General features: G+C 32.8%; 1 protein-coding gene across 7 annotated transcripts in view; it reads right to left on the bottom strand.

Annotated features, from left to right (window-relative positions):
* The window catches only part of LOC136042157 (uncharacterized), a 276004-nt gene that overhangs the window by 12376 nt on the left and 243978 nt on the right, over nucleotides 1–19650 (bottom strand). For all 7 annotated transcript variants that reach the window (XM_065727077.1, XM_065727078.1, XM_065727076.1 and 4 more), the window contains 2 exons: nucleotides 9678–9953; nucleotides 4460–4734 (listed from right to left, as the gene is read on the bottom strand). In XM_065727077.1, coding sequence (XP_065583149.1) covers nucleotides 4505–4734; nucleotides 9678–9953 — 506 coding nt within the window. In that variant the 3' untranslated portion in view covers nucleotides 4460–4504. The remainder of the gene's footprint in view (nucleotides 1–4459; nucleotides 4735–9677; nucleotides 9954–19650) is intronic.

Below are 19650 nucleotides of genomic sequence, written 5' to 3'. Positions count from 1 at the left end.
CATTTACTACTATGACTGATCCCTTACACTTTTTACTTAAATTAAAAATTTCCTTATTCATCATGAGTTTTATTCCTTGCCTACATACCTCATCCTTCCTGCCTGAGTTTCCTACCCTTAGATATGGGTAGCTAAAACCAGGGGTGCAGCTAAAAGCGCGGAGAGGGGAACCCCCAAAGTTCCAAGGCGTCGGCACACCGTGTAGATCTCTTGGAGCTTTGAACGTCTTTTGTGACTATAATTTAGTTTATGTTTCTTCATTTGTCGGCAATCTTGACGGTTTTGCTGGCACATTCTTTATGTTACCTACCCAACTCAAAACCCTAGTTTCGTTACTGATGAAACGCCTATTCAGTTCACTTCGAAGCGTCTGAATTCATCAGTCAACATGTCAATACGAGTCGTTAATTTTTTACGTTACATTCCCAACTTCCAATTTTATGAATTTTAATCATTGAAATTATTATTGGCTTAAGAAAAAGCATTGGTCCCAGAACAAGTACAGGGTGGGGACTAACACATTTTTCAAGTTTTCACGGAACGCTCAAACTGGCTTTAAACTAACCGGTAATAAATTCTTGGAATCTCCAGTTCAATAGAGGTTTAGTTTAATATTGTACCCATCCTAGTTAAAAAGTGATTTTCCGCGCTTTGCAATGCTCTTCTATCAACAAGAGTCAAATCCTGCAAGGACAATCTTAAGCCTATTACCTCCTACTCATTATATATTGATGCCTACAAATGCTATGCCACCACGGGTAGATAACCCATAACACATAACTTTGCTAAGAAGAGAGTATTGAGCAGATTCTTGCCTGAAATTGGAAACTTTTGTAAACAACTACAATAAAGAGCTTACTTTTAGCTCTATGAAAAACAGATCAAAATTACTACCGATTTGCAAGTCTTCTTTGGTCACTAAGAGCAACAAAAAAAGAAAGTCAAAACAAGAAAGAAAAAAAGAGAAGAAATATAATTATAGTTTTCTGTCAATTACGTCAGGTCTCCAAAATTTCTTGATTTTATAATTTAAATTCCTTGATTTAAGCTGCTTTTACATTCCATGTCTCGATTGAAATTCTTTTTTGTATCTTATTTGAGTCTATATACATTTGTTTCCAGCTACCTTTTCCAAAGCCTCCAGGGCAAGGTCGGCTAGCAATTAATGAAAAATTGTAAATACAATGAACCGTAGAATAAAAAACGAGAAAAAATATCAAAATCTACAGATTCCCAATTGCAGAATTCTTTTTTAACACAATCTATTGCTCAGTATTGATAATAATATTTGATTGATTCTAATTGGACCTTGGACTTTAGTTGTCTGTAGGCATAGCCAGGGGCATGAGATAGGAGGGAGGGAGTAGTGGGAGGGGGTAATTAGCCATTTAGGATTTGAATAAACCTGGGTTTTGGTATTTTAACTTTAAACATCTTAAAAATCCCTACCCGTGGTCAGAGTTACTCTGACCGTTTTAGCGGCGAGTTCTAGTTGATTTTGCGCAGCGCCTGCCGTTAATAGAGTCATTATGTAGTCACTTACGGATGCTGTCAGGTTTATTTTGGGATTTGAATTTCTTTTTACATAGGGAAATAAAATTGGACATAAAAGGATATATGAATTGGACAGTTTTTGGCTTTGGTATGAAATTAAATTAAAAACAAGTTTTTTTAAATGAAAGTAAGGAGCAACATTAAAACTTAAAACGAACAGAAATTACTCCATATATGAAAGGGGCTTTTTCTCCTCAACGCCTCGCTCTTTACGCTAAAGTTTGACTCTTTCTCTTAACTCTACTTTTTACAATCTATTGCTCAGTGTTGATAATAATATTTGATTGATTCTAATTGGACCTTGGACTTTAGTTGTCTGTAGGCATAGCCAGGGGCATGAGATAGGAGGGAGGGAGTAGTGGGAGGGGGTAATTAGCCCTTTAGGATTTGAATAAACCTGGGTTTTGGTATTTTAACTTTAAACATCTTAAAAATCCCTACCCGTGGTCAGAGTTACTCTGGCCGTTTTAGCGGCGAGTTCTAGTTGATTTTGCGCAGTTCCTGCCGTTAATAGAGTCATTATGTAGTCACTTACGGACGCTGTCAGGTTTATTTGGGATTTGAATTTCTTTTTTTACATAGGGAAATAAAATTGGACATAAAAGGATCAATGAATTGGACAGTTTTTGGCTTTGGTATAAAAATTAAATTATAAACAATTTTTTTGAATGAAAGTAAGGAGCGAAATTAAAACTTAAAACGAACAGAAATTACTCCGTATATGAAAGGGGCTTTTTCTCCTCAACGCCTCGCTCTTTACGCTAAAGTTTGACTTTTTCTCTTAACTCTACTTTTTAAAACAGTAAAAAACTTTAGCGGAAAGAGCGGGGCGTTGAGGAGGAAAAGCCCCTTTCATATACGGAGTAATTTCTGTTCGTTTTAAGTTTAATGTCGCTCCTTACTTTCATTAAAAAAAACTTGTTCTTATTTAATTTCTGGACGTTTTTGATTTAGTTTATGTTTTGATCTTGGCTCTCCACACATAAACAATTAAAACGAAATTTGCATAGTAACTTTTTTTTGGCTAAATGGCTTTCTCATAGTTTTAATCAGAAGATTTTGAGAAAAAAGGAGTGAGAGAGGAGGCCTAGTTGCCCTCCAATTTTTTATTACTTAAAAAGGCAACTAGAACTTTTAAATTTTTGCGAACGTTTTCATTAGTAAAAAATATACCTAACTTACGAATTAAATTACGTAACGAACTTCTAGATTCGTATGTTTTTATTGAGTATATGAGGGGGTTCACCCCTCGTCGATACCACGCTCTTTACACTAAACCTTAAATTTTGTCCCAATTCCTTAAGAATGACCCCTGAATCAAAAAGGCAGTAGAATAAATATTTGAAATTACTAAAAATACTTTAGCATAAAGAGTGAGCTATTACGAGGAGGTAAACTCCTCATATGCGCAATAATTTTTAATGCTGCTCCTCACTTACAGTAGAAAAAAAACTTTTCACATTTTTTCATTGTTTCTTTAAATAATGCTGGAAAATCCTGCCCCCCCCCCCTTTATTGAAAGTCTCTTCCCCCATGAGAAGTTCCTCCAAGGAAAGAATCTTCCACGTGCCTCCCTCAAATCCCCCCAAGCCAAAAAACCCGAAAACGTGTGTACACTTCCCAATAACCATTAGTATATGTAAACACAGGTCAAAGTTTGTAACTTGCAGCCCCTCCCACGGGGACTGTGGGGGAGTAAGTCGTCCCCAAAAAGATAGATATTAGGGTTTTCGACTATGGTGAATAAAATGACTATCTCAGAATTTTAATCAGGTGACTTTGGGGAAAAAATGAGCGTGGGAGGGGGCCTAGGTGCCCTCCAAATTTTTGGTCACTTAAAAAGGGAACTAGAACTTTTAATTTCCGTTAGAATGATCCCTCTTGTGAAATTATAGGACCACAGAGTCGATACGATCACCCCTGGGAAAAAAAAATAACAAATAAACACGCATCCATGATCCATGTCTTCTGGCAAAAAATGTGAAATTCCTCATTTTTGTAGATATAAGGTTCTCTAATACGCTGAATCTAACGGTACGATTTTCGTTAACATTATATGACTTTTAGGGGGTGTTTTCCCCTGTTTTCTAAACTGCGGCAAATTTTCTCAGGCTCGTAACTTTTGATGGGTAAAACTAATCTTGATGAAACTTATATGTTTTAAATGAGCATTAAAATACGATTCTTTTGATGTAACTATTGGCATAAAGAGTTTCGGTTACTATTTTTAGAGTTTCCATTTTTTAGTTTCGGTTACTATTGAGCCGGGTCGCTCCTTACTACAGTTCGTTACCACGAACTGTTTGATTATAACACCATAACGGCGGAAAACGGTGGTAAATCTCTTGAAGACAATTTTGCTTTGGATCTCAGTCTTAATTAGGCCATGTTCTAAATTTTTCATGTTTTCATTTCCAATTCGTCAGAACTAGCATTAGAACTATGGTTTAATTGACTGTAGTAAAGTCAACATTCTTGTCAAAGGTCAAACAATAATATCTTAGCTATTTTGCTATTTTAGCAAAATAGAAAAATTTCGGTATTTTTATTAGCTTTTGCTACTTTGGCAAAGGATATCCAAAGAATAGCTCCAATTGCTGTAAAAATAACTTTAGTAATAAATAAGTAGAGAAATTTCTTAATTACTAGACAGTTAATAGGCGAATAATAAATATTAGAGACTGAAGGAAATAAGAGGAAAGAACATGACAAAGACAAAATTCAAAATATATGAAACTACAAAGAAGATAATGTATACAAAATTTGATATACATCTAAGTAAAACAGTACAATTAATTATTTATCTCTTTTAAGATCAGAATGTAACTTATATTTCAATTTAGTTGAACGAATATGAATTCAAATATTTTCATTTTGAGATTCTTAACTAACTGCTATAACTTACCAATTCCCAAATTTCGGATATTGTTTTTGTGTTATCTACAATAAATTAATATTGGAAATTGTATCTCATTATTTTTGCTAATATTATCCAAAAGATGGCTCCAATTGCAGTAAAAATAACTCCAGTCATACATGAATGCACAGAATATCCAGTCGTAAAAATTCTAGCCATTATGTAAGGCGAGTCCTTCGGCAGAGTGTCATTGTAGAGGATATAGTCTTTTGACGTTCGTCTTTTAAAGTACATCATACATAAGGCAAAGAGGCCGAAGACAGCTGAAAAAAAAAATATTCGGGTGAAAATTTAAGTAGTAGTAGCTTGGAAAGAGCATAATAGTAAAATAAAGACAACATTATCCCAAATGTTGCCATTACACCAAGTCAGAGCTGTCTAAAGGGGGTGGGAAGACATCTCTCCGGAGAGGCATGGCTTGGGGCACCACGGCTGGGGGTTGCCCATTTTAATCAAATTTTAACGTAGCTTCAGCTTTTTTCGCTTATATTTAAGTCTGTAGAAGGGAGATGTAATTAATTTTTCCTCGGGCACCACCTCCTCTCCACGAGGTCATTGTACATTTTTAAAATGTAAAATCAGTTGAAGCAAATTAAACACTTACGAAAAGTTCCTATAATGCTTCTTTCCTAGACTATACAAAAGTAAAAAAAAAGTAATAGGCTAAACTCCTGAAGTAAAAAACATGATTTCGAAATAAAAATTAGCATGACGCCGGGTTAATGAAGATATCTGAATATAAAAATTTGTAGACCCTGGCGTCGATTTTTCTTCCTATTATAAAAATTACAAACAAGGGAAAGCCTATGGCTCTTTCTTAATTGGAATAATAAGAGACGACCTGGTTACAACTTACGATTATGATGTCATTGACAAATCTTGTACATGAAAAATACCATTTTTCGTAAAAATTGATTACAATTTAAAAACTGAGGTTCATAATTACAATAGGTTTTTAACCACATTAATTTCCTTTAAATTGAGCTATTGAACAGCTCTCTACGATTTTCCAGTGCCAAGCTATCTAAGGAAGAAAAGAAAAAGAAAAGATGTCGTATATGCAGAATATGGTAGTCAAGCAACTTTTCTTTTTTTTTTCCAAGCAAATAACATTCCTCGTTATTCAAGCCAAAGGATGGTAAGTTTTCTAAATAATTTCCTATATATTTCCTATATAATTATCAGACAAGCCAGTTCTAATAGCATACTTCATGTTTTAATTTGGCACTATTTTCAGTAGTTATGGGCTATTACATTTCTTAGTATTGGACGTAATCATCTCTTACTAGGCTGCTAGCTATTGCTGCGACCCGGATATTTCAATCACTTATTACGTCATATATTGTTTTAACCTAGGATTTGGACATCATTCATCTAGCTTGTACATGAAAATGCTGTTTTTTGTAACAATTGATTCTATTTTAATTTTTTTTATTACAAAAGGCACTAGATGTAGCAATTTCCTCTAAAATGAACCATTAAGCAGCTCTATGATTTCTAATTGCCCAGTTAGCTAAGGATGAAAAAATGAAAAAAAGATTCCGTTGATGCAGAATAACTTAGTTCAAGCTACTTTTCTTGTTTTTCAAGCCATTATATATTCTTTGTTGTTTAAGCCAAGAGACTCTAAGTTTCCCATTTAGGAGTTTCGCACAAGGCGGTTCTAATAGTGGGCTTTGTGTTCGATCTGGCGCTATTTTTAGAAGTTATGGGCTATTGTATTTCTTAGTATGGGACGTGATCGTCTCTTACTAGGCTGCTGGCCAATGCTTCAACCCGAATCTCCTGGAGCCAAAATTTTTGACTTAGCTCCTGAGCTGTCGATCTCTATAATCTTTTGCTATGTTTTGTTAAAAAAAAATCAATATAAAAAGTATTTGTGTTTTCTGAGCAATAAATTGAATTTTTTAATTACAGCTAGAAAAATTCTTGAAAATTTTAAAATAATTTTTTTCTTTCGATTTAGGAGACTCGTAATGACAATTTATGGTTAGAAGTATATACATTGCAAAAATATGGTGAAAAATGTTTGGAAAAAATATTAAAAAATACATTGTCAAAGTAAAAGCAATTCAAAAAAATAATATGGACAAAGTTCTTAAATGAATAAAATTGGAAATACTCCTGGAAAAATACATGACTTACTATTCGAAAAAATTCAGATAACAATGACTTGCCTGAGATAACAACTACGATGCAGGAAATAACTGGAAGACACACATTTCAAAGGAAAATGCTGAGCAGGTATTGTCTGTTATTTGTGAAAGATTAAAAAGTAGTAAGTATAGAAAAATCAATAGATAGTGTAGATATGCTTATATATCTTACAGACAACGACACCAGTTTTTTACAGCAACATGCTATGAAAGACTACAATACTTAGTGAGAACTTTGAATGGACGCAACCTCAACACGGCTTTAGAGGCAGCAACCAGGAAATACCAGAAAGTTCTCTATAGAAAGTGTAATACTCTTGCGAGTAGACTAAAACAATTAGAATAACTAGATTAAACAGCTATAACAAATACGAAAATAATATAAAGAAATGGAAAAAAGAGTAATATGCAAAAGAAATAAATATGAGAGCTTACATCTCAAAAACCATACTTGTTGTTTTTTAAAAGTTCTAAGCAACTCTAACATCTGGCAAATAATGGACAAATCAGGCACGTACATGCAGGGTTTTTTTTGTTGGGGGGTTAATGATAAAAAAAATATGATAATTCTAGTTAGAAGTGCCCAGAAGCTCATATAAATTTATAATTCTAAGGAGAGGGTACGTGTGGTGTCCCTCTTTCCATGCACATCCCTGACACAAATAAAAGATTGTAAACAACGCACATTAAGAAAAAAATAGCATGTAAGTCCTAATAGTTGAATATTATCTTCTATTAGGAGATTCCAACGAAATAGAATAGTATTCTTATTCAAACATATTACGTATAATATAAGTAAATACAGGTCAAATAATTGAAATAAGAACAGACCAAAGGTATTTTAATGTGTTTGAAAAAAATCAATGGAAAGTGTTTATTTACCAGTTTGACGGAAGTGTGTTACTTTCTCAAATTAGTATTAATGTTTCAAAAAATTTTAAATAATCATTAAATACACTTAGTTAAAAATCTGTTTATTATTTTTATTGTTTTAGTTTTATTGTTATTTTTATCAATTTTTTTTTATTTATAAATGGAACGTAATGTAAATGGTGAGGCAGTATTTACAACAGAAATTGTGATTTTCGGCACCTATGTGAAATTTGATGATCTAAAGGAAATAAAATAAAAAAAAACAAGTTTTTTTTAACTGAATGTAAGGAGCGACATTAAAACTTAAAACGAACAGAAATTACTCCGTATATGAAAGGGGTTTTTCCTCCTCAACGCCCCGCTCTTTACGCTAAAGTTTGACTCTTTCTCTTAACTCTACTTTTTAAAAGAGTAAAAAACTGTTTTTTTATAGTAACAATTTGTTTTTTATTTAATTTCTAGACGGTTTTTCAATTAATTCATGTTTTGATCTTGGCTTTCCGCACATAAATAATTAAAACTAAATTGTATATTAATTTTTTTTGGCTAAATGGCTTTCTCATAGTTTTAATTGGAAGATTTTGAGAAAAAATGGAAATAGGGAGGAGTCCTAGATGCCCTCTAATGTTTGATTACTTAAAAAGGCAACTAGAACTTTTGATTTTTTTACGAGCGTTTTCATTAGTAAAAAATACACTTAACTTACGAATTAACTTACGTAACGAACTTCTATATTCGTATGTTTTTATTGCGTATATGAGGGGGTTCACCCCCTTTCAATACCTCGCTCTTTAAACTAAAGCTTAAATTTTGCCCCAATTCCTTAAGAATGACCCCTGAATCACAAAGGCCGTAGAATAAATACTTGAAATTACTAAAAATACTTTAGCGTAAAGAGCGAGGTATTACGAGGAGGTAAACCCCTCATATGCTGAATAATTTCTGTTCGTTTTAAGTTTTAATGCTGCTCTTTACTTTCAGTTGAAAAAATTCTTCACATTTATTTTTTCATTGTTTTTTTTTAAATAATGCTAGAAAATCCTACGCCCCCTTCATTGAAATTCTCTTCCCCAAATTCCTCCACGGAAAGATCCTCCTACGTTACCCCCCTTAACTTCTACCCCTCCCCAAACCAAAAAAATCCCCCCGAAAATGTCTGTACACTTCCCAATAACTATTACTATATGTAACCACAGGTCAAAGACTGTAACTTACAGCCTCTCCCACGGGGACTGTGGGGGATTAAGTCGTCCCCAAAGACATAGTTATTAGGTTTTTCGACTATGGTGAGTATAATGGCTATCAGAATTTTGATCCGGTGACTTTGGGGAAAAATGAGCGAGGAGGGGGCCTAGGTGCCCTCCAATTTTTTGGGTCACTTAAAAAGGGCACTAGAACTTTTAATTTACATTAGAATGAGCCCTCTCGCGACATTCCAGGACCACTGAGTCGTTACGATCATCCCTGGAAAAAAACAAACAAAAAAAAACAACAAATAAACACGCATCCGTGATCAGTGTTCTGGCAAAAAATGCGAAATTCCACATTTTTGTGGATAGGAACTTGAAACTTCTACATTAGGGGTTTCTTATACGCTGAATCTGATGGTGTGATTTTTGATGGTGTGATTACTGTATGACTTTTGGGGGTGTTTCCCCCTATTTTACAAAATGAAGCAAATTTTCTCAGGCTCGTAACTTTTGATGGGTAAGACTAATCTTGATGAATATTATCTATTTGAAATCAGCATTAAAATGCAATTCTTTTGATGTAACTATTGGTATTAATATTCCATTTCTTAGAATCTCGGTTACTACTGAGCCCGGTCGCTCCTTACTACAGTTTGTTACCACGAACTGTTTGATTCAAACCTCATGGAAAGTGCTACAAAATAAATCGTTCAATAGATTGGAGTGGAGAAGAAGCGTGCTCGCTTTGTTGGGCTCATGCAGCCTGTGTGTGCCCATTCATTAGATGGGCAAATGAAAAGCAGATCGTACCCGAATTGCGTGGGAAAGTTGGAACTTCAGGGAAGGGAGTAAAGAGTGAAGCTTTGAATATATTGAAATGGAAGAGAAGCCCGATGTGGCTTGACGCTACATTAAGTTGTTACCTAAAGTGACACTACTGCATATAACCATTGTTTCTAATGACATTTGTTAATAAATTTGACTTACCTGCAAGCATATACATAACACCAGTAATAAGGACTGCACTCAATTGTCTTTTCGTTACGCCAAAAGCACCTAATATGGCAGCACTGCATAGCACAATTGTACAAACTAACGAACATGAAATTGCCAAATTGTGTATGCGAATCGAAGCATGTTCTTTTTGAACATAGTGCGAAGGACGCATTGCTAAATCTTCTTCTTCCTCTTCAGAGTGGTTTAAGTAGTATGAGCAAGGATCTTGAAAAAATCCCATTGATTTAAGCGCAATAAGGTATTCATCTGAAAAATCAGCAGTCGTATGAATAGGGGTTTTTTCAAAAACTTAGTTTAATTTTGGATGCAGGTATGCCGGAATTTATTACGAGGGAGGGCTCGACAGTTCCGGAAAAACACTAAAAAAAGAGCATAAATGAATTCCATGAGAAATACTGAATTGTGTTGCATCAATGATTTGCAATTTTAGATTGAAAAGGAGGGGGGGGGGTCGTGGCTAAAAAATCTATATCCGTGTGTGTTTAATAGGAGGTTAGACATTTTGAGAACGTTTAATCGGACTTCTTTTCAGGTGTATGTGCAGCGGGTCTCTGGGTGTAGGTGTTCCCAAATGAACTGTAAAAAATCCCTAGTTTTAACCTAAATTAACTAAATTTGTCGACTGACCCAGTTTTGTCTATTAAATACGGCTTATGATAAGACTCTTTCAATTATAGATGTATCCCATCTCAAAAACAATATACTCCCCCTACTCAAGCAGCTACAAACTGCTTTGTATCTAAAACCTTGTTCTTCTCTTTATTTTTTTTTTTTTTGGTTTACGACTGTCTGTTTACTGATTACAATAAAAACAATTTATAATATATTAAATATATAATTTTTTTGGTGCATATGAAAACTCTTCAAGTACTTGAAAATAAACCCCTTGAGAACTCTTGAAAATTTTTATTGTACGAATGATTTATCATTATTCAGCCTCCTTATTTGGTTCTTAGGCATGCTGGAGTATATTGACTATCTTCACCTAATTATGAAAGATTAAAATTATCAATTAGACATTAAAAACCTTTGTTCTCTAATTAATAAAAATTAAGGGACAAAATTACAACTGAGTCATTTGAATGTAATTAGAATAATTTGAAATAGTGGATATTTTGTAGTTTTTTTTATTGAGTTTTGGTGAAGAAGCTTAGGCATATTTTACGTTATTTTTTATTGTTTTCTATCTATTTGCCTTTTCTGAGGTGGCTTTGTCAGCATTTCTTTACTTGAACAGTCTTTTGTTTTCTAATTTTGTGATGGTACTTCGATTAGTCATTTACTTTTATGTTTGATGTTTTGATGTTTGAGGTACTCAAAAATTAAAGATCATCTCTCCATAGGGCATGCATTCGTTCATTGAAACCATAATAAGAAAAGATTGTCATTTTTTTAAACTTGACTGGCTCAATTGGTGCATCAATTGAATAACGAAAAGAGAAATCACCAATGCAACAGCACAAACATATTAAAAAAAAGGAGACAGAAGGAGAAAAGGAAGGCTGTTTTCCTAAATTAATGATTAATATAGACCAGCACTTGAATGAGGCCTTAACCCTACTCATCCATACAATCACATAGGTCAAACAGCATAGCCATACACAATCAACCATAAAGAATAATCCATGGACAGGCAGTCATGTCGTCAATAAGTATAAGTCGTCATTTACCAAACAATAAAAACAATAAAGACAAATAATTCAGAGGCAATAACCCAACACAAGGGCTCATCAGGAGAATACACTTGCCTATAGGGTTTCGGCACTTTAAATTCTTACCCAGTCAAGTGTTGTGCCTACCATAGAATACCCATGGTAATATATATATGTATATATATATATATATCTATATATATAAAAATAAGTTGTCTGTGTGTGGATCTGTGGATCAGGTGACGTCATGTTTGTTCGCATATGACGTCTGAATTATTTCACACTAATACAAAAGAAGAAAAAAACTAAAAAAGGTAAAAACTACAAAAAAAACTAAAAAGAAAAAAAAACTAAAAAAGCTAAAAAACTAAAAAAAACTAAAAAAAGGTAAAAATCTAACAACTAAAAAAAAACTGAAAAAAATAAAAAAAAGGCAAAAACTACAAAAAAAATAAAAACTAATAAAAAAACTAAAAAAGCTAAAAAACTAAAAAAACTAAAAAAAAATAAAAAAAAGGTAAAAAACTAAAAAAAAACTAAAAACTAAAAAAGAAAAAAACTAAAAAAAAGGAAAAAACTGAAAAATAAAAGAGAAAAAGAAAACTAAAAAAATATGAATAAATATATATAAAAATAAGTTGTTTGTGGGTTATGTCTGTCTGTCTGTCTGTCGAGTGACGTCGTGTTTGTCCGCATATGACGTCTGAATTATTTCACACTAATACAAAAGAAGAAAAAAATCTAAAAAAGGTAAAAACTACAAAAAAAACTAAAAAGAAAAAAAAACTAAAAAGAAAAAAAAACTAAAAAAGCTAAAAAACTAAAAAAAACTAAAAAAAGGTAAAAAACTAAAAACTGAAAAAATTAAAAAAAGGCAAAAACTAAAAAAAAAACTAAAAACTAATAAAAAAACTAAAAAAGCTAAAAAACCAAAAAAACTAAAAAAACTAAAAAAAGATAAAAAACAACAAAAAACTAAAAACTAAAAAAGAAAAAACTAAAAAAAAGGAAAAAACTGAAAAATAAGAGAAAAAGAAAACTAAAAAAATATTAATAAATATAAAAAATATAAATATAAATATAATATAAATTAGCCATCAACAAAGCACCGAGACACAAATGACGACCGGGACACAGGGAGTATAAATGACGACCAGGACATAAGTAAAAAAAAAACTAAAAAAAAAAAAAAAATGGTAAAAACTACAAAAAAACTAAAAACTAATAAAAAAACTAAAAAATCTAAAAATCTAAATAAACTAAAAAAGAAAAAAACGAAAAAAGGAAAAAAATAAAGGAGAAAAACTAAACTAAAAAACGAATGTATATACAGACCGGGACACCGGGATACAAATGACGACCGGGACACAGGGAATATAAATGACGACCGGGACACAGGGACACAACTACAATGGGGACGCCGGGGGGCACAGGGGGATATAAATGACGACCGGGACACCGGGACACAAGGAATATAAATGACGCCTGGGACACTCAAAGAGAAATCACAGACTGGAACACCGGGACACAAATGACGACCGGGACACAGGGAATATAAATGACGACCGGGACACAGGGACATAACTACAAAGGGGACGCCGGGGTGCACAGGGGGATATATAAATGACGATGGCGACTCAGGGAATGGTCGATGAGCAATCACCATCAACAAAGCTCAAGGGCAATCATTAGAATCATGAGGTATAGATCTGAATACGGATTGTTTTCCCATGGACCATTATATGTTGCATGTTCAAGAGTCGGTAAACCTGACAATCTATTTATATGCACAGACAATGGGACAGCAAAGAATGTTGTATATTCGCAAGTTTTACGTAGTTAAAAACATATATATATATATATACTAGCTGTTGGGGTGGCGCGAAGCGCCACCCCAACACCTAGTTGGTGGGGGCGCTTCGCGCCCCCCCAGCCCCCCCCGCGCGCGTAAGTCGTTACGCGCCATATTAGTTACGCGCCATTGTAGTTGTGTCCCTATGTCCCACCTGTGAATACAGATATATATATATATATATATATATATATACTAGCTGTTGGGGTGACGCTTCGCGCCACCCCAACACCTAGTTGGTGGGGGCGCTTCGCGCCCCCCCCAAGCCCCCCCACGCGCGTAAGTCGTTACGCGCCATAATAGTTACGCGCCATTGTAGTTGTGTCCCTATGTCCCACCTGTGAATATAGATAGATATATATATATGGTTTTAACTACGTAAAACTTGCGAATATACAACATTCTTTGCTGTCCCATTGTCTTTGCATATAAATAGATTGTCAGGTTTACCGACTCTTGAACATGCAACATATAATGGTCCATGGGAAAACAATCTGTATTCAGATCTATACCTCATGATTCTAATGATTGCCCTTGAGCTTTGTTGATGGTGATTGCTAATCGACCATTCCCGTTTTTTTTTCTTTTTAGTTTTTTTGTCCCGGTCGTCATTTATATCCCCCTGTTTCCCCCGGTGTCCCCGTTGTAGTTGTGTCCCTGTGTCCCGGTCGTCATTTATATTCCCTGTGTCCCGGTCGTCATTTGTATCCCGGTGTACCGGAGTTGTGTCCCTGTGTCCCGGTCGTCATTTATATTCCCTGTGTCCCGGGTCCCGGTCGTCATTTGTATCCCGGTGTCCCGGTCTGTATATACATTCGTTTTTTAGTTTTGTTTTTCTCCTTTATTTTTTTCCTTTTTTTTTCTTTTTTAGCTTATTTAGATTTTTAGATTTTTTAGTTTTTTTATTAGTTTTTAGTTTTTTTTTCTTTTTAGTTTTTTTGTCCCGGTCGTCATTTATATCCCCCTGTTTCCCCCGGGTCGTCATTTATACTCCCTGTGTCCCGGTGCTTTGTTGATTGCTAATCGAACATTCCTTTTGTCCTGGTCGCTTTCTCTTTGAGTGTCGTCATTTATTTTTTTCTTTTTTAGTTCTTTTAGTTTTTACCTTTTTTAGTTTTTTTTAGTTTTTAGTTTTTTTAGTTTTTTACCTTTTTTTAGTTTTTTTAGTTTTTTTTAGTTTTTTAGCTTTTTTATTTTTTTTATTAGTTTTTAGTTTTTTTGTAGTTTTTGCCTTTTTTTTAGTTTTTAGTTTTTTTTGTAGTTTTTGCCTTTTTTTAGTTTTTTTAGTTTTTTAGCTTTTTTATTTTTTTTATTAGTTTTTAGTTTTTTTTGTAGTTTTTGCCTTTTTTTTCTCTTTGAGTGTCGTCATTTATTAGTTTTTTTCCTTTTTTTTTTAGTTTTTTATTGGTTTTTACCTTTATTTTAGCTTATTTTTCAGTTTTTTCCTTTTTTTTAGTTTTTTTTATTTTTTATTTTTTTTTAGTTTTTTACCTTTTTTTAGTTTTTTTAGTTTTTTAGCTTTTTTACTTTTTTTATTAGTTTTTAGTTTTTTTTGTAGTTTTTGCCTTTTTTTAGTTTTTTCAGTTTTTTTTTTAGTTTTTTATTGGTTTTTACCTTTATAGTTTTTTTAGTTTTTTAGCTTTTTTATTTTTTTTATTAGTTTTTAGTTTTTTTTGTAGTTTTTGCCTTTTTTTAGTTTTTTCAGTTTTGACGTCACCTGATCCAGTTTTTTCAGGTGACGTCACCTGACACATCCATCCATCCATCCATCCACAGACAACTTATTTTTATATATATAGATATATATATATATATATATATATATATATATATATATATATATATATATATATATATATATATATATATGTTTTTAACTACGTAAAACTTGCGAATATACAACATTCTTTGCTGTCCCATTGTCTGTGCATATAAATAGATTGTCAGGTTTACCGACTCTTGAACATGCAACATATAATGGTCCATGGGAAAACAATCCGTATTCAGATCTATACCTCATGACTCTAATGATTGCTCTTGAGCTTTGTTGATGGTGATTGCTAATCGACCATTCCCTGAGTCGCCATCGTCATTTATATATCCCCCTGTGCACCCCGGCGTCCCCTTTGTAGTTAGGTCCTTGTGTCCCGGTCGTCATTTATATTCCCTGTGTCCCGGTCGTCATTTGTGTCCCGGTGTTCCAGTCTGTGATTTCTCTTTGAGTGTCCCGGGCGTCATTTATATTCCTTGTGTCCCGGTGTCCCGGTCGTCATTTATATCCCCCTGTGTCCCCCGGCGTCCCCATTGTAGTTGTGTCCCTGTGTCCCGGTCGTCATTTGTATCCCGGTGTCCCGGTCTGTATATACATTCGTTTTTTAGTTTTGTTTTTCTCCTTTATTTTTTTCCTTTTTTCTTTTTTTTCTTTTTTAGTTTATTTAGATTTTTAGATTTTTTAGTTTTTTTATTAGTTTTTAGTTTTTTTGTAGTTTTTACCATTTTTTTAGTTTTTTTAGTTTTTTTTTTTTACTTATGTCCTGGTCGTCATTTATACTCCCTGTGTCCTGGTCGTCATTTGTGTCTCGGTGCTTTGTTGATTGCTAATTTATATTATATTTATATTTATATTTTTTATATTTATTAATATTTTTTTAGTTTTCTTTTTCTCTTATTTTTCAGTTTTTTCCTTTTTTTTAGTTTTTTCTTTTTTAGTTTTTAGTTTTTTTGTTTTTTACCTTTTTTTAGTTTTTTTTAGTTTTTTTAGTTTTTTAGCTTTTTTAGTTTTTTTATTAGTTTTTAGTTTTTTTTTAGTTTTTGCCTTTTTTTAGTTTTTTCAGTTTTTTTTAGTTTTCAGTTTTTTACCTTTTTTTAGTTTTTTTTTAGTTTTTTAGCTTTTTTAGTTTTTTTTCTTTTTAGTTTTTTTTGTAGTTTTTACCTTTTTTAGTTTTTTTTCTTCTTTTGTATTAGTGTGAAATAATTCAGACGTCATATGCGGACAAACACGACGTCACTCGACAGACAGACAGACAGACATAACCCACAAACAACTTATTTTTTTATATATTTATTCATATTTTTTTAGTTTTCTTTTTCTCTTTTATTTTTCAGTTTTTTCCTTTTTTTTAGTTTTTTTCTTTTTTAGTTTTTAGTTTTTTTTAGTTTTTTACCTTTTTTTTAGTTTTTTTTAGTTTTTTTAGTTTTTTAGCTTTTTTAGTTTTTTTATTAGTTTTTATTTTTTTTTGTAGTTTTTGCCTTTTTTTATTTTTTTTCAGTTTTTTTTTAGTTATTAGATTTTTACCTTTTTTTAGTTTTTTTTAGTTTTTTAGCTTTTTTAGTTTTTTTTTTCTTTTTAGTTTTATTTGTAGTTTTTACCTTTTTTAGTTTTTTTCTTCTTTTGTATTAGTGTGAAATAATTCAGACGTCATATGCGGACAAACATGACGTCACCTGATCCACACACAGATCCACACACAGACAACTTATTTTTATATATATACTAGCTGTTGGGGTGGCGCTTCGCGCCACCCCAACACCTAGTTGGTGGGGGCGCTTCGCGCCCCCCCAAGCCCCCCCGCGCGCGTAAGTCGTTACGCGCCATATTAGTTACGCGCCATTGTAGTTGTGTCCCTATGTCCCACCTGTGAATATATATATATATATATATATATATATATATATATATATATATATATATATATATATATATATATATATATATATATATATATATATATATATATATATATATATATATATATATATATATATATATATATATATATATATGTTTTTAACTACGTAAAACTTGCGAATATACAACATTCTTTGCTGTCCCATTGTCTGTGCATATAAATAGATTGTCAGGTTTACCGACTCTTGAACATGCAACATATAATGGTCCATGGGAAAACAATCCGTATTCAGATCTATACCTCATGATTCTAATGATTGCCCTTGAGCTTTGTTGATGGTGATTGCTAATCGACCATTCCCTGAGTCGCCATCGTCATTTATATATCCGCCTGTGCACCCCGGCGTCCCCTTTGTAGTTATGTCCCTGTGTCCCGGTCGTCATTTATATTCCCTGTGTCCCGGTCGTCATTTGTGTCCCGGTGTTCCAGTCTGTGATTTCTCTTTGAGTGTCCCGGGCGTCATTTATATTCCTTGTCTCCCGGTGTCCCGGTCGTCATTTATATCCCCCTGTGCCCCCCGGCGTCCCCATTGTAGTTGTGTCCCTGTGTCCCGGTCGTCATTTATATTCCCTGTGTCCCGGTCTTCATTTGTATCCCGGTGTCCCGGTCTGTATATACATTCGTTTTTTAGTTTTGTTTTTCTCCTTTATTTTTTTCCTTTTTTCTTTTTTTTCTTTTTTAGTTTATTTAGATTTTTAGATTTTTTAGTTTTTTTATTAGTTTTTAGTTTTTTTGTAGTTTTTACCATTTTTTTAGTTTTTTTAGTTTTTTTTTTTTTACTTATGTCCTGGTCGTCATTTATACTCCCTGTGTCCCGGTCGTCATTTGTGTCTCGGTGCTTTGTTGATTGCTAATTTATATTATATTTATATTTATATTTTTTATATTTATTAATATTTTTTTAGTTTTCTTTTTCTCTTATTTTTCAGTTTTTTCCTTTTTTTAGTTTTTTCTTTTTTAGTTTTTAGTTTTTTTTTGTTTTTTACCTTTTTTTAGTTTTTTTAGTTTTTTAGCTTTTTAGTTTTTTTATTAGTTTTTAGTTTTTTTTTAGTTTTTGCCTTTTTTTAGTTTTTTCAGTTTTTTTTTAGTTTTTAGTTTTTTACCTTTTTTTAGTTTTTTTTAGTTTTTTAGCTTTTTTAGTTTTTTTTCTTTTTAGTTTTTTTTTGTAGTTTTTACCTTTTTTAGTTTTTTTTCTTCTTTTGTATTAGTGTGAAATAATTCGCGCCTCCACCAACTAGGTGTTGGGGTGGCGCGAAGCGCCACCCCAACAGCTAGTATACTTATAATGACGTCAAATGCAAACCCACAAACAAACAAACATGCATATATACAACTTATTTTTATATATATAGATACAGTTTCTTCTTTAGTTTTTTTTTCTTTTTTAGTTTTTTCCTTTTTTTAGTTTCTTCTTTTAGTTGATTTGTTTTCTTCAATTTGTCAATGTTCATTCTAACATTGACACTTGGAAAAATCTTTACGTTCCAAGCATGCTAAAGCTCCAATAATTTATATTAAACCTCAAAATTTGGGGTATCTGTTTTAAGGTTTTCGAATTACTTTAATCTATTGTCAAAATATATTGAAGTATTTGTGCAATTCCCAGTTTTTTTTAGTTGTTTCTTTTTTTTAGTTTTTTAGCTTTTTTTAGTTTTTTTCTTTTTAGTTTTTAATCTTTTTTATTTTTTTATGTTTTTTCTTTTTAGGTTTTTTTCTTTTTTTTCTTTTTTAATTTTTATTATTTTTTTTAGTTTTTTCTTTTTAGTTTTTTTTTTAGTTTTTTACCATTTTTCTTTTTTCGAATTACTTTAATCTATTGTCAAAATATTTGTAAATATTTATGCAATTTCCAGTTTTTACATTCTAAAACAGCAAATTAGTAAAACATTAGTAAAACAGCAAATGTTTTACATTAGTAAAACAGCAAAATCTAACCTTTATAAGTGAACTACACGATGTCTTCTCTGTCTTCCTCTCTTGTAGTTCACTTATAAAGGTTAGATTTTGCTGTTGTTTTTTTTTCTTTGTTTTCTTTGAGCACTGAGGACGAGTTGGCGGAGGTCCTTGTCGAAATATTTGCTTGTTTTTCATATTTAGCTACTGGCTGATAAAATCCTCGTTTTTTCACCTGTTTGTTTTTTCTCTTTTCATTTTTTATTCCCTTTCTTTGTTTTCATACGTCATGCATAGCCAGTATGGTCTCAGAACGTATTTACAGGACATTCAAAGAGAAATTACAGACCGGGACACCGGAACACAAATGAAGACCGGGACACCGGAACACAAATGAAGACCGGGACAAAAATGACGACCGGGACACCGGGACACAGGGAATATAAATGACGACCGAGACTCTCAAAGAGTAATTACAGACTGGGACACCGGGATACAAATAACGACCGGGACACAGGGAAACAACAACAACGGGGACGCCGGGGGGCACAGAGAATGTTCGATTAGCAATCACCATCTCTATATTCATAGGTGGGACACAGGGACACAACTACAATGGCGCGTAAACAATATGGCGCGTAACGACTTGCGCGCGCGGGGGTCTTGGTGGGGGCGCGAAGCACCCCGACCAACTAGGTGTTGGGGTGGCGCGAGGCGCCACCCCAACAGCTAGTATATATATATAAAATAAGTTGTCTGTGTGTCTATCGAGTGACGCCATGTCATCATGTCATGTCGTCATGAAGTTAGTTGTCGTCATGTTTGTTATGACGATGACGTCTTTAAAGGTATTTAAG

The sequence above is a fragment of the Artemia franciscana genome, unplaced genomic scaffold, assembly GCF_032884065.1.
Source record: "Artemia franciscana unplaced genomic scaffold, ASM3288406v1 PGA_scaffold_73, whole genome shotgun sequence".
Classification (NCBI taxonomy): domain Eukaryota; kingdom Metazoa; phylum Arthropoda; class Branchiopoda; order Anostraca; family Artemiidae; genus Artemia; species Artemia franciscana.
Note: the sequence above shows the minus strand (reverse complement) of the source record. Positions and strands in the feature narration are given on the sequence as shown.